Below are 27,852 nucleotides of genomic sequence, written 5' to 3'. Positions count from 1 at the left end.
AACCTAACCCTACCCCTAAACCTAACCCTCACAGAAAACTTTCTGCATTTTTACATTTTCAAAAAACATAATTTAGTATGATTTATAAGCTGTTTATCTCATGGGGACCGACAAAATGTCCCCACAAGGTCAAAAATTTCGGGTTTTACTATCCTTATGGGGACATTTGGTCCCCACAAAGTGATAAATACACACTCACACACACACACACACTCACTCACTCGCAAATAAATTAATCTCTCATATACATCTGTGTGAATAAACTCTCTCTCTCTCTCACACACACACACACACACACACACACACACATAGTTGGGAGAGAGGCAATGCGTGCGGAGCGGGAATAAAGCATGTTCAGCATGGAAATAAGCACGCAGCACTGGGCACGCTATATTCCCACTCTAACGAGGAAGATTTCTCTTTAGCGTTGAGCGCGCTATATTCCTGCTCCGAGCACCTATGCATGTATGCTTACAAAACACAGGTCAGATAACAAGCATAAAGATTTAGATCTCGGACCGGATTGAATTTTCCTTTGGTCCGGATCTGGACCGGAGTCTGCCTATTGAGTAACCCTGACCTAGCATGTATCCTGATGCGCAGTGTAGTTAAGTGCACTTTCGGCATGTTAAAGAGATGATTCAGATCACAGTAGTCAGTGATGTTGTTCAGTCCTGCCCAAGTGTGTCAGATAGTCACAAGTTTGAATCCAGGGTGTGCTGAGTGACTCCATTCAGGTTTCCTAAGCAACCAATTGGCTAGGGTGGGTTGCTAGGGTGGACAGAGTACCATGGTTAACCTCCTCATGGTCACTATAATGTGGATCTCTCTCTCTGTGGGGCGCGTGGTGAGTTATGTGTGGATGCTGTGGAGAATAGCGTGAAGCCTCCACACGCGCTGGGTCTACTCGGTAACAAGCTCAACAAGCCACGTGATATAATGTTCAGATTGACGGTCTCAGACGCGAAGGCAACTGGAATTGGGTATTCCAAACTAGGGAGAAAAGGGGAGAAAATCAACAGCGATTTTGCAGACATGTTTGTGCCGTTGCCAGATCTGCGTATATTCGTTAGTGAATTGGGTTCTAAACACAGACAGCAGCACGTGCAAATAACTTTCACTTTTACCAGGCACAATACATTTTTAGTGAATTACCCCCTTAATATTATACAATATGTACAGTAGCTGAGGGTCCCTGCTACGTTTCTCTTTCAACCAGGGAGTCCTTGGCCTGAAAAAGGTTAAAGACCTTTTGTTTTAGTTTTTTGGGGGAAAATAATTATTTTGTGATCAATACTTTACTATTTGCAAAATAAAAATGGGGGAAACATATCAGGAGGATTTTTGATCCTTTTGAAAACAAAGGGATCAAAACAAAGTGTTGTATTTGTTTGTAAGCTTCCAGGATGCTTTGCTGATTTTTTTTCTTTGTGTAATTCCACAGGAACTTGCTGGCCAATCCATTTAACTGTAATTGTCATCTGGCCTGCCTGGGAGAATGGCTTCGTAAGAAACTAATTGTCACAGGCAACCCCCGCTGTCAGAGCCCATACTTTCTAAAAGAGATCCCTATTCAAGATGTAGCCGTACAAGACTTTGCCGGTGAAGACGGTATGACTATTTGTGTGTGTGTGTGTGTGTGTGTGAGTGTGTGTGTAAGAGGTCTGCATGGTACTGAAGATCCTGTTTCTAACTCTTAAGAGGTTCACTATAAGATCTGTTACACTAACTTGAGCACAGCCGCTGAGTATAATTATCTTTCCTTTATAGGTAATGATGTGAATAGCTGTTCACCTCAGGCTTACTGTCCTGCTGAGTGTTCATGTTTGGATTCAGTGGTTCGCTGCAGTAATAAAGGACTCAAGGTTTTACCCAAGGGCATTCCTAAAGATGCTACAGAACTGTGAGTGTACACAAACACATTTGTACTCCACAGTCACAAATCTCATAGTAATTCCATGATATATCCATTTTCGAAATAACTCTTATCTGATTCAGGCAGTCTCCAACAACGTATAGCTGACGTTTGAAGCAATGTACACTCCTGCTATATGAGTTTTTGAAGTTTATCCTATTACACTGTTGCTAATGTGCTATTTCCTCTGTGTTAGAGTAATAACGTGATTGTCTTTTTCTGATAGCTATCTCGATGGCAACCAGTTCATGCAAGTCTCTCTGGAACTATCCAGTTATAAACACCTCACTCTCATGTAGGTACAACCCTCTCTGGAGATAAAATACTGTACTGGTATCCAGACCCTGCCCTTTTAAAACCACCAAATCATAAAAATATTGGGCTCATTTAAAGGGACAGAGTTGCCTGGTACATATTGTATTTCATCTATTTTCCCATCCACCCAAATCCAGAAAATTTTAATGTTTGTAGATTTGTTCCAAGTAGGTTTTTAGATTTGGACCTCATTTCCTGGACATTCATGTGAGAGCAATCTATAATATTACATCTCTACCAAAGATTGCCACTGAATTTGCTAGAGTTGGAATACTCGAGTTCGAGTCCAAGTCCGAGCCATGAGTCTAATTTTAATGAACTTAGACTTGACACAGACTCAGATAAATTTCTCTCTGACTTGACTCGGACTCAAGCATTTCGGACTCTGGATTCCAGCCGAGTCCATGGCATTTGTGATGCAATGAAAAACAAACAAACTAACAAAAAGATAACATAACATAGGGTGACCATACGTCCTCTTTTTCTGGAACATGTCCTCTTTTTCAGACCTGAAAAATCATCTTGCCGGGATTTCAGAATTGCCTCTAAATGTCCGGCTTTGTCTTCATATTGATGTGCTCTCTACAGTTAGTACTATCATACGGTCTGTATATTTGATACTGCGCATCAGTTTTCACACATATGTGTCCTTACGTGTGATTATTCTGGCTGAGAGCAGCAGCACGCACTCTTTCAAAGTACTTTATTAACTTTCTAATCTGTGCGCCCATGCTGTGCCACTTTCATGCAGAAATATTAATAACATAAGTGCACTTTAAAAAGTACATTCCCCAACTCTGCAAATTATTACATAGAATGTCCTGGTTACTTTCATAACCTCCGTTCCCTGATGGAGGGAACGAGATGTTGTGTTAATGTAGTGACACTAGGGGTCGCCCTTGGGAGCCTCAAACACCTCTGATCTTTGAGAAAAGGCCAATGGGAATTGACGAGTGTAATTTGCATGCCACTCCCCTGGACATAGGGTTATAAAAGGAGCTGGCTTGCAACCACTTATTCAGGTTTTGTGCTGGGGAGCCGAGACCATGTCCTGGCCATTTCAGTGGGTAGTTCAGTGTTGTGGCAGGAGGGACACAATGTCTCATTCCCTCCATCAGGGAACATAGTTTACGAAAGTAACCAGGATGTTCCATTTCTGTCACTCTAGGGGTCCCTATACGAAATGGCACAACTAGCTGAACTGTGTTACGTGGACTGGCGGTGCTAGACAAGCAAACTATTACGTGTCTCGTAGCCAGCGCACCCAGTAATTACGTAACCTCCCCCAATGCTCCTACACGTGTCGTACGGTCCCCGCACCTCGTGGACAAGTCGACTGCCCAAAATGGGTAAATCCGCAAAATGGCCTGTTCTGTTATTTTTACTCCCCAAAAAAGAAAGCTGGGGGCCACAAGTGTCCTCGTCGGGGAGCTGTCCCTTCCCAAGGGGAAGACACCACGGAGACCACACCCTGCCTGAAGGGGAGGTAATTTTGTGGAAATACGTCACATGGTATTACCGAGTTTTGTCGGCAGTGTCGCATGTGGAGAAGTCCCCGTGGTAGGTCCAATCATACAGGAATAGTGCTCTACAAACACGGTGACCGGTGGCAGAGGGGACTCAAATGGGGAAACTTTCTCATGGAAGTTACATACAGGCAACCAGCACATGTGGAGCACCTACCCCATTAGAGGGCCTATTTAGCACACATACTGGGCCAGCATCGAGTTTCTCAGAGAACTCGCCTGCCACAGGGAACACGCCTTTAGCTCAACTGACTCCAGGGGCTCAAACGGGGCTCCCCACAGGCCCTGTAGGACCACTGAGAGATCTCATGAGGGAATGAGGCGTGGTCTAGGAGGATTCAACCTCCTCGTGCCTCTAAGGAACCTGATGATCAGGTTGTGCTTCCCGAGAGACTTACCATCAACTGCATCGTGGTGTTCCGCTATAGCGGCCACATACACCTTCAAGGTGGACGGGGACAGCTGCCCCTCCAACCTTTCCTGCAGGAAGGAAAGTACCAACCTGACTGCACATCTCTGGGGGTCTTCGCGTCGGGAAGAACACCACTTAGCGAACAGATGCCACTTCAAGGCACACAGGTGCCTCATAGAGGGAGCCCTAGCCTGAGTGATCGTGTCTACCATCGTAGGCCAATTAGGTCTTCCGCGTCCTGTCCAGACATTGAGATTGTAGAGGTCTGGTCGTGGGTGCCAGATGGTGCCCCATCTTGAGAGAAGAGATCTCTTCTCAGGGAAATTCTCTAGGAGGGCTATCGTGAGGAGTGTGAGGTCTGAGAAGTAAGTCTGGTGGGGCCAGTATTTTTCTACTAGGATGACCTGCTTCTTGTACTCCCTGACCTTTCACAGGGTCTGTGGAAGTAGGCTCACTGGGGAGAATGCATACTTGCATAGCCTCCGGGACTGTGCTGAGGAGAGCCTTGATCAGGGCATACCAGAGCGGGCAGATGGAGGATTGACAGGAAGCGAACAGGTCTAACTGCGCTTGACTGAATCGACACTAAATCAGCTGGACCACCTGGGGTTGGAGTCTCCACTCTCCACTGAGCTTGACCTGCCGCGAAAGCACGCCCACAATGCTGTTGAGGTCGCCCGGAATGTGAGTGGCACACAAAGACTTGAGTCACTGCTGACTACAGAGAAGTCACACGCTTGCCCTGGATCAACAGCCGAAGCCTCCGCAGGGCGAGAAACACTTCCAGCAACTCGAGGCAGTTGATATGCCAATGCAGTCGTGGACCTGTCCAGGAGCCGGCGACTGCGTGCCCGTTGCACACGGTGCCCCAGCCATGCTCGGAGGTGTCTGTTGTAACCAGAACGAGCCTGGATACCTGCACTAAGGGGATCCCTGCCTGCAGAAATGCAAGGTCTGTTCAAGAGCTGAACAAGCGGTGGCAGATTGGCGTATTGACCACGCGATGTGCCCCGCGGCGCCATGCCCATCTCTGGACTCGAGTCTGAAACCAGTGCTGAAGTGGTCTCATATGCATCCATGGTCTGTCTGCCGCTGAGGACACCATATGCACCAGGAGCCTCTGAAATTGTTTCAGTGGGACTGCCATTCTCCACCTGAATGGCTTCAGGCAGTTCAGCACCGACTGCGCACGCTCACTCATGAGTCTAACTCCATCCTAAGAAAAGAGATGCTCTGAACTGGGGAGAGCTTGCTCTTTTGCCAGTTGACCCAAAGCTCCAGCTGGCTGAGGTGCCTGAGCAGCAGGTCCCTGTGCAAACACAACAAGTTTAGAATCAGCCAGTCATTAAGATCAGTTCAGGATGTGGATGCCCACCTCCCTTAGCGGGACAAGGGCTACCTCCGTGACTTTCGTGAAGACGCGAGGCAACAGGGACAGGCCGAAGGGGAGGACTTTGTAGTGGTACGCCCGGCCCTCAAAGGTAAACTGCAAAAAGGGCCTGTGCCAATGTAAAACCAAGACATGGAAGTATGCGTCCTTCAGGTCTTCTGCCACGAACCAATCTTCACGCTCACTAGAATGTTTCTGTGTCACCATCTTGAATGGGAGTTTGTGCAAGGCGAAATCAAAGGAAAGGCAACAAAAGATTCTCCTCCCAGCCCTTTGGGGCGGTCTGCACTGGAGTCGGTGTTGTTGCAGCAGGGGGAAGCCCTTGGCGATGAGCAGACGGGATGTGGGATCTTCATCTGCACTGGGGCAGTATGTGCTAAATAGCCTCCGTCTGCTTCTTAACCACCAATAACTGCTGGGCAAAGTCCTCAATGGCATCGCTGAATAGGCCACCCTGAGAGATGGGGGCATCAAGGAACCGTACCTTGTCAGCCTCCCTCATCTCAACCAAGTTGAGTCAAAGGTGGCGCACCTGTACCACCAATATGGACATCGCCTGCCTGACATCAGTTGCCGAGTACAGCTCCTTCATCATTCCCGGGTCAGAACTACACTTGTGCAAGCCTCTCAGTGCCTTGGCTTAGTGCACTTGCAGGAGAGCCATGGCGTGCAGGGTGGAGGTGGCCTGTCAAGTAGAACTGTAGGCCTTTGTCAGCAGTGACGACATGAACCTACAGGCCCTGTACAGGTATCTCAGACACAGGTGCACCGCAACCGCCTTGTCAGCTCCGCGTCGGCCTGCAAGACGAGTCCTCTTCATCAGACTGAACCAGCCTGCTCTCCGATACTGCTATCGAGAGCTCATCTGCTTCACGAGCTCCGAATAAGACCGCAAACTCACCCTGAGACGAGCCAGCAGTGTCATCCCAGAACTTGATCGGGGTGAACGAGCATGCTGGGGAATGGGAGGTATGTGGGGGCTACCATGTGGAGCAGCTCCCATTGGGTCCCCAAATCACCCCCAGTACTAACCAATGTGACCTCAAACCCGTAGGTAGAAGGACAGAGGCTGGGAGCCACTGGGGTGGCTTTCCCTCTGATGAAGGAAAGCCACGACCGCAACTTTGACCTGGTCATGATCTCACAGTGAGTACATGACCCATCCACGAACACTGTCTCTGCGTGGGCAGTGCCCAAGCACCTGAGACATTGATCGTGGCCATCGGAAGCGGAGAGATAACGACTGCAACCAGAAATTAAACACATATAAAAAGACGGTCTCCGTCAGTGGCACACTTTTAGTAGGAAAATATACTCTTATTGCAAGAATATATATACTCTTTTACTGTAGACTGTTGAAGCTCCCAGGGGAGTTCTCTGCAGTCCACTGGTGCATGAGGGGGAGAAACCGCCATAATGCACCATAAATCCAACAGCTTTCTTGAGAGGTGGATGGATCAGCAGAGGAATTCAGCTCGATGAACACAACTGCTTGACTCCAAGGAAAAACTCTGAATGATTGGTTGTGAGCTAGCTCTTTTATACCCCTTTGTCCAGGGGAGTGGTATGCAAATTCCACACGCCAATTCTTATTTTTCTCAAAGATCAGAGGTGGTTGGGGCTCCCAAGGGCAACCCCTAGTGTTACTACATTGACACAACGTTGAGTGAGTGACAGATAGGGAACAGAAGGTTTATCAGACTCATGCTCACTACGTAAAATCATTTGTAACTGAAAATGTTGACTATATCGAGACAAAATAAAATGTACTACATATCAAGGACATTTATACTAACATGATGGATGATTGTAATTGAAAACTCAGTCCATCACATATTTGGAGCGCAACCTCTGTGTAATACCTGTAAAGCTGTAACTTGCATTTTATTGGCAAAAATTTCCATAAATACACAAGTGAGAGGAGAAGTCTCTATTCATCTATTATCCATACTAAATATAAATTGAAAAGAATACAACTACAGAGTTTATAATAAAAATTTGATCTTGACTTTAGGGAAGTAGGTTACACCTGGACACAGCAGGAGGACCGAAAAGTGTGAAGTTTAGTAGTATAAACATTAATTTTTAATGGTATCTGATCCTTTCTGTTATGTTGTTGTTGTATTTAATTTTATTGCCATTTATTTAATGTGTTAATATTACCATTTATTAAATGTAGTAAACACATTCAATGTATTTAATTAATTACATTAAATGTATTTCATTCATAATTTTAGATAAAACTAAATTAAATTGAATGGACAAATTGAAAATGAACTATAAAACTAAATAAATTTTTTTAAATAATAATACCTCTGTAGTGAGTAATGCAGCTTTCACATTCTTTAGTCTATGTTTGAGTGGAAAAAGCACAAATTATTGAAATGTCAACAGAACGCAATAAGAAGTGTGTTGAAGGACAGTTTTGTCTTCATACCCATAAAGCATATGCTTTCATTCTGAAACTAGTTTGAAGTTTGTTCAGCAAGATACTAATCATAAAATGTATATATGAAATGCAACTGAGGTGTTTTTGTTACATTTATATTGACAAATAGTTTTTCTTAGTTGTGAAGGTTAAAATAAGCTTAAAATACTGATGTTGAGTGTATGGTTACACTTTAATTCAGATTCATGAACAGATTAATTCGATTAATACTTGGATTCGACTCAGACTTGGCCTGTTATTGACTCGGTCTTGAGTCCGACTCGATTAAGGTGGACTCTGTAACGAAGGCAGGAGGAGGCAGACGAGGGGTGAGGATCCAAGTGCGGGTTTTATTGAAAACAAAGTAAAAACAAACAAGACTGTAACAAAGGAAACGTTCACGATGGGAATACAAAAAAAAACACGAAAACATCCAAAGGAAACACGGGCTGAAGAAACATCCACGGTGGACAAAGGTAAACTAGACAAACTGGGTAAACATATTAAGACAGCTACATCCAAACATCCACATTCATCAACAATCGACAGGGGAATGGAGAAGCATCAGGGTTTAAATACACAGGAGACATGATGATGACAAACGACAATCAGGTGAGAACAATGACACAAGGCTGGCAGTGATGAGGGCCGGGAATCATGGGAAGTGTAGTTTGTGACGGTAACAAGAAACACGGGGCAGACAACAGGGGATCGTGACAGACTCAAACCCAACACTAGAATTAGCCTCTAATGAACTACAATCATTATACACACAAATGAACATATTCATCAATTACATATGTCAACAGACTAATTACTAATTTCCCTTCCTCCTCTGGTCCAAATTAGTTATTTATACCATACTGCCATTCAAAGGCACAACGCAATACCTTTACATTTGTCAAAACTCAATTATGACTGAAATTGGGCATCAGATGGGTTTGACTCAACTATTATATAAAATCAGTGCATTAGCATGGGTACATTCAACTGGACAGTCACAACATTTCTCAATACTGACGTAGTTACTGCATTTTGCCTTTGCAGGGCAGCATGGATGTTCTTAGAGAGGTCCTAAGTACATTTTTTGTCAGTTTATAAAGAATAATACCAAATATTAAGAGCAAAAGGAAGTTTATAAAAAAATGCCCTCAAAGAAAAGTAACTTCTAGTGAAGCAATGCATAAAGATTGCTGAAGGCTTCTGTATGTTTTATTATGACTTTGAATTTAACACAACTGTACTTGTTCTGTGTATGCTGTTTGCAGTTTTTAAAAGTCACGGCATAAATAGTGTAGATCTGCTGTTTGAACATCTTTAAAATGAAATTGTTTTTACATCAGTTCTACTGCATTGTCTTACGTCATGCAATAAAACTTGTGATGTAATTCTTTAATTTAGTTTGGACCAGTTTGATTTAAATATTTCTCTCTTGAGTCATTTCATCTTTTAAAAGCATATTCTTTTTTTTTTTTTTACATTTATTTACATTTACATTTATTCATTTGGCAGAGGCTTTTATCCAAAGCGACTTACAAAAGAGGAAAACATAAGCGAATCATCTTAAGGAGACAGTGGTACAAAAGTGCCAAATTACAAAGTTTTACTAGCATCAGAATAGTATTCAAAACATATATACAAGTACAACTTTAAAAAAAAAAAAAATTGTTGTTAGTGACTAGTTAAGTGATCATGAAAAAGATGCGTTTTAAGTCGTTTTTTGAAGACAGAGCTAGTCTGCTTCACGAATGGAGTTGGGGAGGTCATTTCACCAACGTGGCATGATGAAGCTGAAATTCCGAGAAAGATTTTTGTAATTTTATTTGCAGTGAAGCTTTAGTCAGTTTGTTTATGATGGAGATATTTTAATTCAATAAAACTATTTATATAAATTCTGCAGCTCGCCAATTAAATGTATTTTTATTTGTGCAGAATGTTAAGAATCTGGTCTTTTGCTTGTTTAATGCTGCATAGCGTTTTGTTACTGTCATGTACCCTAAATGTTGGCTTTGTGTGTTTGATTTTACTCATAACACTCAGCCTTTGTTTGTCTGTGTGTTTATGTGTGTTTTCTTGCAGTGATTTGAGTAATAACCTGATCAGCACATTGTCCAACCACAGCTTCAGTAACATGTCCGAGCTGCTCACCCTGTGAGTGCCACCATGATATATGCCTTTGGTTTGTGTTGCTGTGCATGAAGCTGAGAGTGTGCATTTTAACAATTGTATATTTCTCTAAATGTTATGAAGAGTGCAAAAAAAAAAAAAAAAATCCACCCACAAAAGAAAATTACTCGTCATTTACAAACTTGTGTGAATTTCTTTCATGGAACACTGAAGTAGACATTTTGAAGACTGTCCTTGCTACACTTTTCCATATATTGAAAGTAAATGAGAAATTGTGGTGACCTCCAAAATTACAAAAAAGAAAAAAAAAAGAGAAAACACTTTAAAACTACCACAAATGTGGTCCATATGACTTGTGCACTATATTCCAAGTCTTCTGAAGCCAAGTGGTTGCTTTGTATGATGAACAGACTTAAAATTTAAAGCTAATAATTGAAAATGTTGTGAAGAGCATCTTTGATTTTGTTCTGTTTATCACACAAAGCAATTGTTTTGCTCCAGAAATATTAGGGGCCCTATTTTAAACATGCAAGAGCTAAGCACAGCATAATGCCTTAACTCATAAGCACAAACTCAATGGGCATGTCCATGAAGTTTTGAATATTTTGTGCGAGCATGCACTTAGTTTAGGCAAGTGAGTTTGGCAAAATGGAGCGCACATGGTGCTAAATCGGGTCAATGGAGGTTCTTCTCCAGCACCGTCTCCGTCCTTTTATACAGTCCTTACCCTGTCAAGCACTAGCGATATAAACAAAGACAGTACATTCATAAGAAGTTGGTAGTGTAAATTAACTGTATGTAATGAATTGGAAGAATAAAACTATACGTTTACATTATGTTGTGCGTCCTTTTTAAATGGGACACATTAATTTTTTATGCATAGAAAATGTGGTTCAGGATATTCCATTTAATTGTAGAGAATTTAAGTATTATTAATCATTTTCATCTACTGACACACATATCATGGCTAGTATTAACAGTAATTTTTTCGCCATGCTCTTCACTTCTACTGGTCAAAATTTGATTTTGAAAAATTTTATTCATTTATTGAAACACGAAAAAATGAAACCAAATATATTTCTAAATTAAAATTACACTTTAAACGAAACTAAAATATAATCAAAATGTGGTCAAAAAAATCAAACCAAATCCAAACATTTTACTCTCTCCTTCTTCCACTGGTCCCTTTTGCAGTGAATTAAACACAAGAATAAAAATTATTTAGAAAATGCAACACAAATCTAATATTTTTTTGATTCAACAAACAACTTCAACAGCGATTGAAGGGACATCATTTAATGTTCTGTACTTTCAGAATATCAAATGAGATTAACTTTATTACCACCTGCTGGTGAAATCTCCAAACTGCAAAGGCAGGAACTGAATTTGGACTTTGCGCTGATTTAAGAGGTGGTATTGAAACTGGCATAGTGCAATGACCATATTCTTAGTAAAATAGCAAATTGCAATTTGCGCAACTTCATTTACATACAATATACCCACAGTTTGTGCGCCTACAATCACAGTAGCACAAACACTCCCCCACGCCCATTGCTGGTACAAAAATTGTGCTAAGAATTGGGCTCTCAGCGAGTGTTGCGCTTTGTGCACTCATGAAAATAGAGTCCCAGAAATAAAATAAATGGAAAATAAGAAAAGTAATATGGACTACGTTTATGTTTCTTTATGTTATTTTTATTTTTAAAATAGCTACATCGCTATTCATTGTTGTTGTATATGTATGTAAGTTTACATTATATGGAACAGTCTTCAACATTTCTTCTTGAGTGTCCCATGGAAGAAAAAGTAATATGAGTTTGAAACAACTTAAGGGGGAGTATGTATATGATGACAGACTATTGCTCTAAAGTGTGTATTTGCCTGAATGCATATTTTGGCAGTATTTATAATATCTTCTGTTTTGTCCCAGAATTTTAAGCTACAACAGACTGAGGTGTATTCCTTTAAAATCTTTCGATGGCCTCAAATCTCTGCGCTTGTTGTGAGTATCTAATTTTGTGTGTGTGTGTGTGTCTAAGTGCTATTAGACTTTGATTTATGTGTTTTGAAGCCTCTTGGATTGCTTAATTTCTCTCACTTCTTTCTGCAGGTCTCTCCATGGTAATGATATTGCTGTGATCCCAGATGGAGCTTTCAAAGATCTGTCCTCTCTCTCCCACCTGTAAGTACCTCAGAATGGCAAAATACACACACACACACACACATCCACACTTACGGGTGCACCAAATAGGTTTTGACAGCTGGATGTACTTTCATTCTTTCTTTTACTCTCATTCAAGCACACACACACACACACACACACACACACACACACACACACACACACACTAAAACACTCTCAACGTCTGAGCATTAGCAGCCACAGATTGGTTCTTTGTCTCTCACAATGACCATTTTCCACAATTCCCATGGATCAACTGACAGCAAATTAGATCCAACAACATTAAGAAAAACAGCACACACACTCACACAGTAATATATACTGTATATATAAAAAATAAATAAAACACAAACAATTATAAATATAATTTACCTGAAACATAATACTAATACCTCACTTTGGGATAAATTAAATAATCTCATACAGACGAGTGTATCTAAATGACTGTACAATGAGTAACACGTGTTCTTTTTTTTTTTTTTTTACTTTTTTGCAGCTCTCCATGAATAACACTTAAATGTGCCTATAATAATGGGTCTCATTTACTATGAATAGTGTAAAGTGGTCTTACGGCAGTGTTACTGTTAGTGCATATGCACATACATTTTTTCTTACCTTCTTTTTAATGTTGATGAATCCAGATTATTCTAAATAAGGACATGTCTACACTCTCTAAAGATGCGCTCTCGCCTGAGAGCACGCACAGCCAGATTTACTCTTTGGGTAAAGGCAAGTATGCCACTCTCAAAACCTATTATATACTGTAGGCATAGACTATATTTGTTTGTGTTTTGGACCCCTCATCATTCAGCTGTACATATACATTCACAGGCTGCATTTTTAAGCAGAACCTATCCAAGATCAAGCTATATGATATATAATTTGTTGGTTAAAATTAAGTATTTTCCCTTAAATACATGGTTGTTTTGCCAAACATGATTACATATTCGGGTCTTTAAAGACCTGGCATGTACATTACCATTCAAAAGTTTGGGGTCACTTGACTGAAATATTTCTCATGATCTAAAAAAAACATTTGATCTGAAGGCGTATGCTTATATGTTTGATTAGTTTTTATTTCATTTACAAAACTAAAATGTATATAAAAAGATTTTTTTTTTTTAAATGGATGACTTGGACCGAATAGTAAAGAAAAGCAGCCAATAAGTGGGAACTCCTTCAATACTGTTTAAAAATCATCCCATGGTGATACCTCAAGAAGTTTGTTGAGAAAAGGCTGAGTACATTTCTGCAAATTCTAGGCAAAGGGTGACTAATTTGAAGATGCTAAATATAACATAGTTTAGATTTATTTTTTTATTTTTTCAACACAATTACCTTAGTTCAATTTCTCTTATTCCATAGTTTTGATGACTTTACTATTATTCTAAAATGTGAAGAAAAAAAACTTGTGTTTCAAATCTTTTGACTGGTAGTGTGTTTACACAAGAGTTTCCTATAAGAAATTTTGGCTCCAGCAATGAGTCTGAGAATGATACATTTTGCTGGACAAATTAGGAAAAATCCGGTCATCTCATTTCAATGATGGTTTTGCACTGTAAACACGATGGACTAAGCAAAATAATGTGATATATGCTAATAATGACACAATCAAGTCAAATGATTGTTAAACATTTGTTCCCCTTCTGTCGCTCTCTCCATGTTGTGTCAGAGAAGCGACACTAGTGGTCTCTCTTGAGCGCCGATATTCACATCTGAACTATGAAAAAAGGCCAATGAGAGTTGGCAACCAGTATTTGCATGTCCCGCCCCCGGACATACGGGTATTTAAGCGGCGCAAATACGGGAGTTCATTCAGAAAATTTCTTCGGAGACGATGGTCGTGCATGCAGTCTGCTGCGAGTTACACACCCAGTTCCTGTTTAATCCTCTGACGCTCTGCATGCTGTTGGATCTGACGGCGCATAACATCGGCTTTCTCATTCGTGCATGGCTGTGCATTCTTGCCCCTGGGCGATTCGACAGCGCAGACAACTCGAAAGAGTTATTCTAAAAGAGTGAATTTCGCTCTAAAAGAGCATAACACAGCGGCGTTGAAGGTCCTTCTCAGGACGCGTCTTTTTAAAGACGATTTTCCGCCTCTGTGTAGTTTCTGGATGCGTTGATTCTCCCCACCTCTGGCGGCCATAAAAACTGCCTTGCATTCCTGGGTTGCGATCACACGCAGGCAGCGTTTTTATGAATGGTCTATGTTTTCAGTACGAGAAGGTCGTAGGCTTTTTCTTGTAGTGAGAAAAAGCCGCTTCAGCCGCCCCCCGCGCCTCGCCTCCTTCCTATGGGATTGAGGCAGGCACCGCGGGCGATGAAAACGATCTGGGGACAGTGACGGGCTCCGTTTCGCCGGGTGAACCCCCTCGAAACCCCACGCCTCCCCGGCACGCTTGCTTGTTTCCGTCCGAGCTCGGGATGAGCATTCTCTCCAATGGGTTATGTTTTCAGTTTGAGAACATAACTGCGGCACGCTTGCCTGCTTCCCCCGAGCTCGGGATTAGTGCGGTCCGCTTAACAGCCTACCGTCCGGTCCCTCGAGCTCCCCGGCATTGGATGATGACATCACCGCTACATCGGAGAGCGTAACAGCGGCGTCGGATGCGGATAACTCACCTGGGCCGCCACCTTCGGGTCTCCGCCCAGTCTGAGCCTGACACAAGAAGGTCCGCTATGCTTTCCTGGGCTTAATTGGTTCCGCGGGCATGTGCGCCGCTCACAGCCGTGCCCCCCCCCGGATTCCTTCCCGGACGTGCATGACGAGCTGAGCAAGCTCAGCTTCCTCGCTCCTCCGCTCTTGCTACCCTCCGTGGTAGAACGGTCCCAGACCGCTCCCCCCTGCACGCCATGGCCCCCTCCTGCAAGTCCACCGGGCCAGGGCACTTCAAAATCTGCACTTGGGTGGTCCTGTTCTTGATGTGCTGCAGGAACTGCACTAAAACAGGCGATGGCCACTCCGTGGTCCAGAAACGCAACCATGGACAGGCAGTACGGGAGCCAGACAAAGCACGATTTCTCAAACGCCCCCGTCTCCCAGCTCTGTCCATTCGGCGACACCACTTGACGACTTCACCCAGCAGTCCTCAGTGGTGAAGAAACAGACGAAGGCTATTTTCAAGCAATAAAAAGCATCCTGCCATGCCGCAAACCTGCCGCCAGGGGCCATGCACTGTCTGCTCGCCGAGGGCGTCCTCCTGCGGCTTTCAAGAAAGAAAGAAAGTGGTGCTCTGCCTCAACTAACAAGTGAGTGGGCCCAGCTCTCAGCCCCAGCGTTGAGCTCCCGCAGAAGTTGGACGCCCATCGTCTCACGGACCCCCTTGAGGACCCAGAAGGCTCCCAGGCGCTCCTGAGATGACAAACCCAGAGACCGAGACGTTAGCTCCGGAGCTGGTAAGACCACTCCGTTCACCGGTGGAGGGCCGGGAGGAGAATTTTTTGTTAAATTCTTTACACTCTATAGAGCTATTTCCTTGTTGTCTCTGGGGTCACCTGGCCCGCAAATGCCGTTCTCACGGCACTCTGCTTTCAGGCCACAACAGTCCCGGCTCCATGGACGCGGTGTCCCCGCCTTCAGCCCCACGACTGTTCCCCGGCCGGCCAGTTCAGACGAGTCCAGAGGACGCCAGCATCAGACCTCCTCCTCAGTCACGAACCCGCCCCCTGCCGGATGCGCGGAGCAAGGTAAGTGCTTTGAGTTTATTCTCAGCACCAGAGCCTCGAGACGCCACGTTGCCTCCCGACGCCGCGTTACCTGTTCCGCACCGCTGTGAAGCCCCGCCGGGTACGTCCAAAAAACTCGTCCCCTTGGTGCCCCTAGCACGGAGTTTAGAGGCGTGGCTTTCACTGCCCAACCCGTCACGCTGGCTGCACCGGACCATTCGACTCGGTTACGCAATTTAGTTTGCCAGTTCTCCGCCCCCCTTCATGGGCGTACATTTTTCCGCAGTACACGGCCAACATGCCCATTCCCTGTGCGAAGAAATCACGATAGAGCCTGTCCCTCCAACCGAAATGAAGAAGGGTTTCTACAGCCCTTACTTCGTTGTACCCAAGAAAGGCGGCGGCTTATGACCGATCTTGGACCTGCGAGTTTTCAATCGGACCTTGTCCAAATTCCCATTCAAAATGCTCACCCAGAAACAAATTCTATCTGGCGTCCGGCATCTAGATTGATTCGCAGCGGTAGACCTGAAGGACGCGTACTTCCACGTCTCAAACCCTTCCTAGGTTCGCGTTCGACGGCCAGGCATATCAGTACAAAGTCCTCCCCTTGGGCCTGTCTCTGTCCCCTCGCGTCTTCACGAAAGTCGCAGAGGCAGCTCTTGCCCCGCTCCGAGAAGCCGGCATACGCATACTCAATTACCTCGACGACTGGCTCATACTGGCCCACTCCCGAGAGTTACTATGCGCACACAGAGACCAGGTGCTCAGCCACCTCAGCCGTTTGGGGCTTCAGGTCAACTGGGAAAAGAGCAAGCTCTCCCCGGTCCAGAGCATCTCTTTTCTCGGTCTGGAATTAGACTCAGTCCCAATGACAGCACGTCTCTCCAACGAGCGTGCTCATTCAGTGCTGAAATGCCTCGCTTCCTTCAAGCCAGGCGCCGTGTTCCCGCTAAAACGTTTCCAACAGCTCCTGGGGCATATGGCATCCTCCGCGGCGGCCGCGCCGCTGGGGTTGATGCATATGAGACCACTTCAGCACTGGCTCTGGACTCGAGTCCCGAGACGAGCATGGCACCACGGCACGCACAACGTAAAAGTTACCTCTGCCTGCCACCAAACCTTCAAACCCTGGACAGACCTCTGCTTTCTAAGGGCAGGAGTACCCTCGCAGCAGGTGTCCCGACACGTTCTGGTCACATCCGACGCCTCAAAACTGGGTTGGGGCGCCGTATGCAACGGGCGCGCAGCCGCAGGCCGGTGGAACCGAGGCCCGCTGCGCTGTCACATCAACTGCCTAGAGCTGCTGGCTGTTTTTCTGGCCCGGCAGAAGTTTCTTCCATTAATTCAGAACAAATACGTCCTAGTCAGGACAAACAGCACCACGGTCGTAGCCTACATAAACCGCCAAGCCGGAGTACGCTCCCTCCACATGTCACAGCTCGCCCGTCGTCTCCTCCTTTGGAGTCAGCAGCGACTCAAGTCACTGCGCGCCACTCACATCCCCGGCAACCTCAATGTGATAGCGGACGCGCTGTCAAGACAAAGCTTGCCTGGCGGAGAGTGGAGGCTCCACCCCCAGTCGGTCCAGCTGATTTGGGACCGGTTCGGCAAGGCTCAGGTAGACCTGTTTGCCTCCCAAGAAACCTCCCACTGCCCGCTCTGGTATGCCCGGACAGAGGCTCCCCTTGTGGCAGACGCATTGGCACACAGCTGGCCGGAGGGACTGCGCAAGTACGCATTTCCCCCAGTGAGCCTTCTTGCACAAGTGCTATGCAAGTTCAGGGAGTACGAGGAGCAAGTCATTCTGGTAGCCTCTTACTGGCCCACCCGGACTTGGTTTTCGGACCTCACGCTCCTCACGACAGCCCCTCCCTGGCGAATTCCCCTGAGGAAGGACCTTCTTTCTCAGGGACGGGGCACGCTCTGGCACCCGCACCCAGACCTCTGGAACCTCCACGTCTGGCCCTTGGATGGGATGCAGAAGATCTAGCTGGCCTACCACCGACCGTCATAGATACAATCAATCAAGCCAGAGCCCCCTCTACCAGGCATCTCTACGCTCTAAAGTGGCGTCTGTTCGCGGACTGGTGTTCTTCCCGAGCCGAAGACCCGCAGATGTGCGCAGTTAGGTCAGTGCTCGTGTTTCTTCAGGAGAGGCTGGAGAGGAGGCTGTCCCCCTCCACCCTCAAGGTGTATGTCGCCGCTATCGCGGCCCACCACGACACGGTAGACGGCAAGTCTCTTGGTAAGCACGACTTAATCGTCAGGTTCCTAAAAGGTGCCCGGAGGATAACTCCCTCCCGGCCTAACCTGTTCCCCTCCTGAGATCTCTCGGCCGTCCTTACGGGACTCTAGAGACCCCCCTTCGAGCCGCTTGACTCAGTTGGACTCAGGGCCCTCTCTCTCAAGACTGCCCTGCTGATCGCGCTCGCTTCCATCAAGAGGGTCGGGGACCTGCATGCGTTCTCTGTTAGCGACACTTGCCTGGAGTTCGGGCCGGCAGATACTTTCGTGATCCTAAGGCCGCGACTGGGCTATGTGCCCAAGGTTCCTACCACGCCCTTCAGGGATCAGGTGGTGAACCTGCAAGCGCTGCCCCGGGAGGAGGCAGACCCAGCCCTTTCACTGCTGTGTCCAGTACGTGCTTTATGTATTTATCTGGACCGCACACAGAGCACCAGATGCTCTGAGCAGCTCTTCATCTGCTTTGGGGGACAGAAGAAAGGGAACGCTGTCTCCAAGCAGAGACTCGCCCACTGGGTTGTCGACGCCATTTCCCTGGCTTATCACACCCAGGCCGTGCCCCCCCCTTTGCGGGTCCGAGCTCACTCCACCAGGAGTGTTGCATCCTCATGGGCACTGGCTAGGGGCACTGCCCTAGCAGACATTTGTAGAGCAGTGGGCTGGGCAACACCTAACACTTTTGCGAGATTCTACAATCTCCGAGTTGAGTCAGTATCGTCCCGTGTTTTCTCAGGTACCGAGCCCGTAGAACTCGGTAGCATGCCCACGATCTGACCGGGTGAATCGCTTGCACCTAGCGCCCTTCCCCCTAACCAGGGGAAACAGTGCGCCTTCATTCCCAGGAGATCTCAGGTTTGGGACACTGGTTGATTCCTCCCTAGCCCTCGTGGGTCGCAGTTCAGCGGAGGAACTCGCCGACCCAAGCCACTGCGGGTACCGCAAGCTACCCTGTACTGGTATGGGTGCTCCACAGGTAAGGCCTCCTTCGGACTCCCCCTGTGTGTAACACCACGGTTCTGTCCCCTCTGGTGAGTGGACTCCCATGTTTCCCTTAGGCAGTCACAGCTGCCTCGGTTGCCGTGCTGTATGTTCCCCCCTCTATGAGGCTGGATCCACCACCGCACCAACTTTTCCACATAGGCCCTAAGTCAGGCCTCTGATGGTTTTGCCACTTAAACTTGCCTCCCCTCTCGGGTAGGCGTGGCCTCCACAAGGTCTTCTCTGCCCTGAATAAGGGCTAAGACCCCCTTCCCTCAATGCGTGTAAGGGCCCCGTCCTTAGTTGCTCTATGCGAGAAACATAGAGAGAAAAGAGGCCCGGCCAGGCTTGGCCCGTTCCCAGGTTGGTGGCCAGCACCTTGTTCCCCCCTCCAGGGTAACGATAAGGAATCCTGATGGCTTAAATGGAGCATTGGGGAAGGGTACGTGCAGCCTGATACAGTTGGTCGTCCTGCACGTAAGAATACCTGCTCGCTCCTGTATCAGCAGTTCACATACACGGCTCAGAGCATGGCACTTTTATAAGTGGACCCCTAGTGTCGCTTCTCTGACACAACGTGGAGAGAGCGACAGAAGGGGAACGTCTAGGTTACATATGTAACCTCCGTTCCCCGATGGAGGGAACGAGACGTTGTGTCTCCCCTGCCACGTCGCTGAGCCGAGCCACTGTTGTGGCCGGACCATTTCCGGCTCCTCAGAAAAATCCTGAATGAACTCCCGTATTTGCGCCGCTTAAATACCCGTATGTCCGGGGGCGGGACATGCAAATACTGGTTGCCAACTCTCATTGGCCTTTTTTCATAGTTCAGAGGTGAATATCGGCGCTCAAGAGAGACCCCTAGTGTCGCTTCTCTGACACAACGTCTTGTTCCCTCCATCGGGGTACGGAGGTTACATACGTAACCTAGACGTTCATTATAGCTGCTTTTTCATACATTTTGAAAAAAAAAAAAACAGCTGTCATAGAATAAACGTCTAATTAAAAAAATAAAATAATTCAACAATGGGGCAAAATGTCCTAGTTACTTCTGTAACCTCCATTCCCCGATGGAGGGAACGAGACGTGAGTCGATGAAGTGACACTAGGGGTCACACTTGGGAGCCCGAGACACCTCTGATCTTTGATAAAAGGCCAATGGGAATTGGCCAGTGATATTTGCATGCTACTCCCCTGAACATACGGGTATGAAGGAGCTATCTGTCACTCACTCGACGTTGTGTCGATGAAGTGACACTTGGGGTCCCCCTACAAAAACGGCACAACTAGCTGAACTGTGTTACGTGAACTGGCTGTGCGAGACGGGTAGACTACTGTGTGCCTCGTAGCCAGCGTGCCAAGCCAACACGTAACCTCCCCCAATGCTGTTATGAGCATCGAAAGTCGACTGCCCAAAAAATAGGGACAGGCTAGCCCAGTCGTGCCTTCTTCACTTTTTTTTTTCTTTTTCTCCCCAAAAAGAATGAACATTTGCATTCTCAAGGGGAAGGCACTGCAGAGACCACATCCTGCCCAGAGAGGGGGTGGGGGGTATTTTCAATGGAAATATGTCACATGGTCTTGCCGACTCTTTTTCCTCGGAAGTGTCATATGGAGAAATCCCATGGTAGGTCCTACCCAATGGGTGAGGATTTTCTACAAATAAGGTGACTTGGGTAGAGGGGCCTCTGCCCAAGGAAGATTTTACCAATAAGAAAACGTTGTAGTGGAAGATATACGTCGCATGCGGCGCACTTACCCCAGTACAGGGCTTAGTTAGCAAATGTACTGGGCTGGAAGCGAGTTTCTCCGCAAAGCGAGTCTGCCATAGTCAAGTCAACTAGGGAACACATTTTGTGAAAACTACTGGGAGTCAACAGCGCACGTCTTCAGCTCAGAGGAGGTGAAAGGCGCTATGCGCAAGTGATACACCTGGCCAACTGTCTCAGACTTACCTGTTCATTCCTGCCAAGACACGGGTCGAAACCAACTCCACCCGGAGATTGTAGAACCTCGCAAAGGTGTTGGGTGTTGCCCAGCCTGCTGCTCTGCAATTGTCTGTTAGAGAGGCACCACTGGTCAAGGCCCAGGAGGCCGCCACACTCCTAGTAGAATGGGCTCATAGCCCTGCGGGGGAGCTCCCTGAAGGACCACAGAGAGATCCCATGAGGGAACGAGGTGCAATCTGGAGGGATTCAACCTCTTGGCGCCTCTCAGGAACCTGATGATCAGGTCGTGCTTCCCTAAGGACTTACCGTCCACGGTGTCGTGGTGTGCTGCTATAGCGGCTACATACACCTTCAAGGTGGAGGGGGACAGCCGTCCCTCCAAACTCTCCTCCAGGAAGGAAAGCACCGATCCGACTCTGGGGGTCTTTGCATCGGGAAGAACACCCCTTAGCCAACAGAAGCCACTTCAAGCCATACAGGTGCCTTGTAGAGGGAGCCCTAGCCTGAGTGATCGTGTCTACCACGGCGGGTGGTAGGCCACTTAGGTCTTCCGTGTCCCATCCAGGAGAAAGAATTTCTTCCTCTGGGAAATTCACCAGGGGTGGGGGCTGACGCGAGGAGCGTGAGGTCTGAGAAACAAGTCTGGGTGGGCCAGTAGCGTGCTACTAGGATGACCTGCTCCTCATCCTCCCTGACCTTGCGGATGAGGAGCAGGTCATCCTAGTATCCTAGGGGTCCCTCGGTCAGGGCATACCAAAGTAGTGGGAGGATTCTGGGAAAGCGAACAGGTCTACCTGCGCCTGCCCAAATTGACTCCAAATCAGCTGGACCACCTGAGGGTGGAGTCTCCACTTGCCCCTGTGGGTAACCTATCGTGGTAACGCGTCCACTGTGGTGTTGAGGTCACCCAGGATGTCAGTGGCTCACAGCAAAGGTGAGAGATAACGACCATAACCAGGAATAACACACAGACTGAAAGGCATCTTTAAAAAGACGAGTTTTTAAAAAGACATTTCCATGTGTGCTGCTATTTTATAATATACTCTTTTAGGATTTATACTCTTTTATAATATGCTCTTTTAGTTTGTTCTGCTGAAGCGCCCAGGGACGTTCTCTGCAGTGCACGAGTGCAGAGGGGGCAGAAGCCGCTGTAATACGCCGTCAGAAACCAGCAGAGGTCGGAAGCCATGGTAATTCAGCTCAATGAATAGCTACCGCTCGGCTCCAAAGAGAAAATCTGAATGAGTGGTTCGCAGGTCAGCTCCTTTATTCCCGTATGTTCGGGGTAGTGGCATGCAAATACTACTCGCCAATTCCCATTGGCCTTTTATCAAAGATCAGAAGTGTCTCGGGCTCCCAAGTATGACCCCTAGTGTCACTTCATTGACACAATGTCGAGTGAGTGACAGATAGGGAACAAAAAACTAAACTGCAATTTCCCACACATCTGTTGGTTTATAATTAAATATATAAAAAATAATAAATAATAATAATAAATAATAAAAATGTTCCTCTATTTTTCATAGCACAAAAGCGTTTTGCAGCCAAAGTGAAGTCACATGTGTCCAGTGTTTGAAAGTTGACATTTTTTTGACGGTCAAAAAAAACAGTAATTACCAGCTAGCTGTAACCCTGGAGTACACGCATAGGGAATACTGATAATTCACACAGAAAATCTATTTGATATAGTAGTCATTTGTATGAATATACTACTCATTGAATCATGAAAATATGATTTATGGAAGCGCAAAAACCCCTGACACTATAACATATCTAGGGTCTTTAATGACCATATACACTTTTGGTAATTAAACAGTTATAAAAAAAAAGAATTATTTGTAATTTTACCTTTTTTGAGAGGTTGAAAGGTTGAGAAATACTAAAGAGGTGTGGGCAAAACAAATTTCAAAAAATAGATTAGGAACATGGAGTGGAATGAGGTCAAGGGTCACCCGTGTTAAAGGGTTATAACTGAAGCATGACATTTCTGCACCCCCTTAAGCCAGCAGACATCATTCCTTAATGATGCCCTTTTCTCGATGTTGATGTTGTTTGTTGGGATAAATGAACCAGTAAAAAAAACAGAACAACTTTTATAGCACCACAGAGACACAGTTTTTGAGGAAATCAAGCTATGAATGGTTTAATTATAGTTGTCCCTTCATAATAAGAAATTGAGAAATTATTTTAACATCGCAAAAGTTACACACTTCAGCTGTAAAGTCACATTTCCAGCTTAACACATGCTACGTTTGTAAGGCCATTGGTTCTGAATTTAATCTTTAATTTATGAAAAATATAAGCACAAACTCATTAATTAATTGTGATTTTTGCATAATAAAGTTTTACACAAAAAAACATGGGTTAGCAAAAAAGACCCAGGTGTTTAGTTTAAATAGTTGTGTAATCTGTCTTCTTGTATGTTTGTTTCCTGCAGGGCTCTGGGAGCAAACCCCCTGTACTGTGAATGTCACATGCAGTGGCTTTCTGACTGGGTAAAGAGCAGCTACAAGGAGCCTGGAATTGCACGCTGCACTGGTCCAGGAGAGATGACTGACAAACTCTTGTTGACTATGCCCTCCAAGAAATTCACCTGCACAGGTACACACACCATGAACACCCACCCACACTCATCCCGTTACTGAGAGTTATAACATTAGCTCTAACTCTAACACTGTGCTCAGACTATAATATTGTAAGTAATTTGATTTGATTGGTACATTTGTAGAGGTGCCGGGGACTTGTGGTATTCCTGTGCAAGGTAAGGAAGCCAATCAGAGCCCATTGTGAGCTCCTAAACCAACCCTATGTATCTGCCACCAGCCCCCTGAATTCTCCTCAGGTTTACAGTGACATTTGTTAGTTTGTGAGCTAACTCTGTGATGATTTACCTGCTTAATCCTGTGTGTGTTCCAGTGTTTGTGAGCCAGTAAAATTGTGCATGTACTTTTGTGTTTGTGTGTGTAACAGTCTGTGTATCTTGTTTTGCTTTTTCTCTGTTGCACAGTTCCAGTGGATGTGAGTGTTTTGGCAAAATGTAACCCTTGTTTATCTAACCCCTGTAAAAACGACGGAACCTGCAATAACCATCCCATAGACTTTTACAGATGTACCTGTCCATATGGTTTTGAGGTATGTACACCCAAAAACACAAACAATTGTTGGTTCAATAGTAATCACTACCATTATTTTTTATACTTAGGGTTTTACAGTATATGTTAGAGATTTGAAAAAACACCTAACCCTAAGTAATAATATTCAGTGTGTTGTTTGTCCTGCACCTTTTGTGCTGCGGGCTTGAGTGATACCTTCTTTAATGTGGCTTGTTGCAGAGAAGTTTGCTATGACATTATAAGCATCTGGAATTATGATTTTCGAAAAAATCCCATAGACTTACACTGAACAAGTGACATGAACTATATCTAGGAACCAAAATATCTTTGAGACTTAGGGGAATGCTTTTTTGACTTGGGCCAGTAGCAACCACCCACAACAGCTTGTCATTGCGGAGGTGACTTTTGCACGGGGAAGCACGACTCACATTTTCTTACACAAATGTAAAAATCTAGTTTCTTCTTGCTCTCTAGGCGAGTAAATAGAGTTGGGGTACTCAAGTTTGGACTCTGACTTGAGTCCAAGTCACAAGTCCAATTTTAATGGACTTGGACTTGTCATGGACTCAGATGTATTTTTACTATGACTTGCATTTGGGACTTGGGATTTTTTTCAGAGTCCAGCCGAGTCCATGACATTAGTGATGCAATGAAAAAATAAATTAATAAATAACAAAATAGAAATTAATGAACATATCTTTGTCTGCATGCAGCTGTATTAGCCCCTGAAGTTGTAGATGTAGCCAGAGTTGTTACACTGTGCTTAAGAAAACACACGCACACACACACACATACGCACGTGCACAGTCACACTCATCAGTCAACCAGTACTGTGAATGTTACTACAGAGACTATTGTATAACATCAACTACTGAGGTGACTGGCACGACGAAAACATAAAGACGGGTATAATGTAATAGAAACTAAACAAGGCAAACAAGGCCTAAAAACTGTTAAAATTGCATGTGGTGTTTGTGCAGCCAAGACGGTGCTCGCATTGCAGTTTCATTGTGGTTAAAAACTTAAAAACAAGAATCATGTCTCTCACAGTTAACTAAAAACAGCATATCGAAATAAAATTATATAACAATAGTAATAATATTGGATATTAAGTCTACACAGGCTTCGGTAGTTACTTAAATTAGCTTAGTCACTGAAACTTTTTAAAAAGCCAGGGTAAAAAATAACATTATTGCTAAAGCAGACAGCAACTCTAAACAGAACACTTTATTACTGATTGACTATTTTCAAAGCATTGACAAGCTGCATAAAATACATTCTTTTACAGCATTTGTCCACCATTCACAACATTCAGCCATGCACAATAAATTATTAGGATATTTTAGGCAGTGAAATGGTTTGCTTATAATTTAATTATAGACTATAAAAGAAATGTATTATTCGATGACAGAGTTTGTGTATGAAGCTAAACTTCATGTTACAAGATGAATTTAGTTGGTTATGATGTTTCTATTTTAAATGTTTATTTAATTTTATTTTTATTGTAAACTACCGGGTAACTTATGCACGTCTTTTTTAGCCTACATCTCTGACACATTTGAAGGACTATTCTGTTAAATGTATGACTCAAAATGATTATTCGGTTAAAGAATAGCTCAATTAAATTTTATTTGGTTGGTATTTAAAGATTTCAGACTGATTGCAGACAAAAGTGGCTGCCGCTCAAGCAAATATCAATTAGTAATATTTTTATCTTCTGCAGCACACGGATGCATCAGGGATTTAGGTACACGAGCAGCACGCAGAACTGCCCTGCACTGTGTGCTTTCCTGCATATTGTCAGTGGGCTTTTCCGGTGTTTTAAGATGTAGCATTTGCAGTCAGATCACGAGACATAACTTCTTAGCGAGTGCTAATAACAACTGAGTTGACTCATTTGTATGTACTGTATTTTCCCTAATCAGTCGGCAGATAGATAAAAAAAGATTTAGAAAGAAATCTCTGTATGGACAATTTTTTCTTTAGATAGGGATCATTTTAAATAAAACTAAATTAAATTGAATTGACAAATTAAAATTAGAAACATAATAACCTTGGTTGTAATGACTAACATAGCTTTCTCTTTCTTTAGTCTATGTTTGAGTGGAGGGAAAAAGCAACAAATAATTGAAATGTCAACAGAATGCAATTAGAATTTTGTTGAAGGACAGTTTTGTCTTCATTCACCTAAAGCATATGCTTTCATTCTGAAACCACTTTGATTTCTGTTCAGCAGGATACTAATTCTAAAATGTTTATATGAAATGCAATAAAGGTGTTTTTGTTACATTTGAATTGACAAACTGTTTTGTGAAGTTTAAAATGAGCTAAAAATATTGATGTTGAGTTTACGGTTACAATTTTAATTCATATTCATGACAGATTAATTCAGACTCTGCCTGTGAAGGCTTTGAGTCTGACTTGGCCCCTTTTGGAATCGGACTCAACTCGGATGCGATTGTTTATAGACTCTGACTCAACTATGGTGGATTCAAACCCAACACTATGAATAATATTACTAAACAGAATTGTTAATTTAAAGCTAGACAATGCAACTTTTGGCAATCTAGCAGTTGAAGCATAAAATTGTAAGCAACTTGCTGAAGAACACGTTACGTGAGTTGCAATTCAGCACTGCTCTTCTGGCTGATGAATCTAATGGTTTCAGGTAACCTGGACATTGCCTGTGATAACTCAGACACATTCATCATAACTTGCTATTTTCATGTTGATATTATGCTATTCATGAAAACATTTATAACCTAAATATTACTTGCTTTGGAAGAAAAACAAATCTCTTATTTATATTTTTTTAAGTGTTTTATCCACTTCACGTTAATGGTTGTACTGTACAAGAGGTGAAACTCGTGAAAGGGCTGATATGAGTTCAATGGAATACACTAAGTAATTTGTATTTTAGACACCCAATCTACAGTGCCTAAGTGGACAATTCAATTGAATTGTAATGCTAGTCTTTCTTTGCACTGAAAACAATAAAGTTTTAAAATGACTGTAATATAAAAACACAAAACAAGGATTAAATAATTATGACGATGAAATATACTTTATTAAACATGAAATTATTATATATCTGCTAAAAGGGCAATGAATGAAAAGTGATAACAAATGTGATTTTCTGTGTCTTGATTATAATAAATAAGAAAACAGTGTCACACACACTTAGGGACAATACAAATATCTTGAAAATGCAGCAATGTTATAAAATATTCAGAACTAATGAATATTAGTAAACATATTACACAGTAACTCCACTGGAAAACAAAATTTATTAAACACATCGTGATCTGTAACAACAATATCCCTGAGTGATATTCGATTCATTAAAGCTTGATGGCCAATACAAGATTGAAAAACTCTACCAAAAAACATAACCAAGTATTTTAGCAAGTAAACAACTTCACCAAACAGTTAACAATTAAACATCCAACCAGAGAACACTGTCATCCCGCTGCTGTCCAGAAATGCGGCTGACTGAACAGCCACTGCTTCCCCAGCCTACATGTGTGTGAAGGGACACAGACAGTAGCTTACGGATATGACGTAAACATGCAAGGATGAACAACGAAGCCTGTGTTTGCGTGCC

General features: G+C 44.2%; 1 protein-coding gene across 1 annotated transcript in view; it reads left to right on the top strand.

The window, feature by feature from the left end:
- The window catches only part of LOC127643526 (slit homolog 2 protein-like), a 111,627-nt gene that overhangs the window by 59,058 nt on the left and 24,717 nt on the right, over positions 1-27,852 (top strand). Inside the window, exons 19-27 of the mRNA XM_052126320.1 lie at positions 1,445-1,611; positions 1,771-1,903; positions 2,142-2,210; positions 10,066-10,137; positions 12,044-12,115; positions 12,224-12,295; positions 23,573-23,736; positions 23,864-23,896; positions 24,143-24,267. Coding sequence (XP_051982280.1) covers positions 1,445-1,611; positions 1,771-1,903; positions 2,142-2,210; positions 10,066-10,137; positions 12,044-12,115; positions 12,224-12,295; positions 23,573-23,736; positions 23,864-23,896; positions 24,143-24,267 — 907 coding nt within the window. The remainder of the gene's footprint in view (positions 1-1,444; positions 1,612-1,770; positions 1,904-2,141; positions 2,211-10,065; positions 10,138-12,043; positions 12,116-12,223; positions 12,296-23,572; positions 23,737-23,863; positions 23,897-24,142; positions 24,268-27,852) is intronic.

Source organism: Xyrauchen texanus, chromosome 5, assembly GCF_025860055.1.
Source record: "Xyrauchen texanus isolate HMW12.3.18 chromosome 5, RBS_HiC_50CHRs, whole genome shotgun sequence".
In the NCBI taxonomy this organism is placed as follows: Eukaryota; Metazoa; Chordata; class Actinopteri; order Cypriniformes; family Catostomidae; genus Xyrauchen; species Xyrauchen texanus.
Note: the sequence above shows the minus strand (reverse complement) of the source record. Positions and strands in the feature narration are given on the sequence as shown.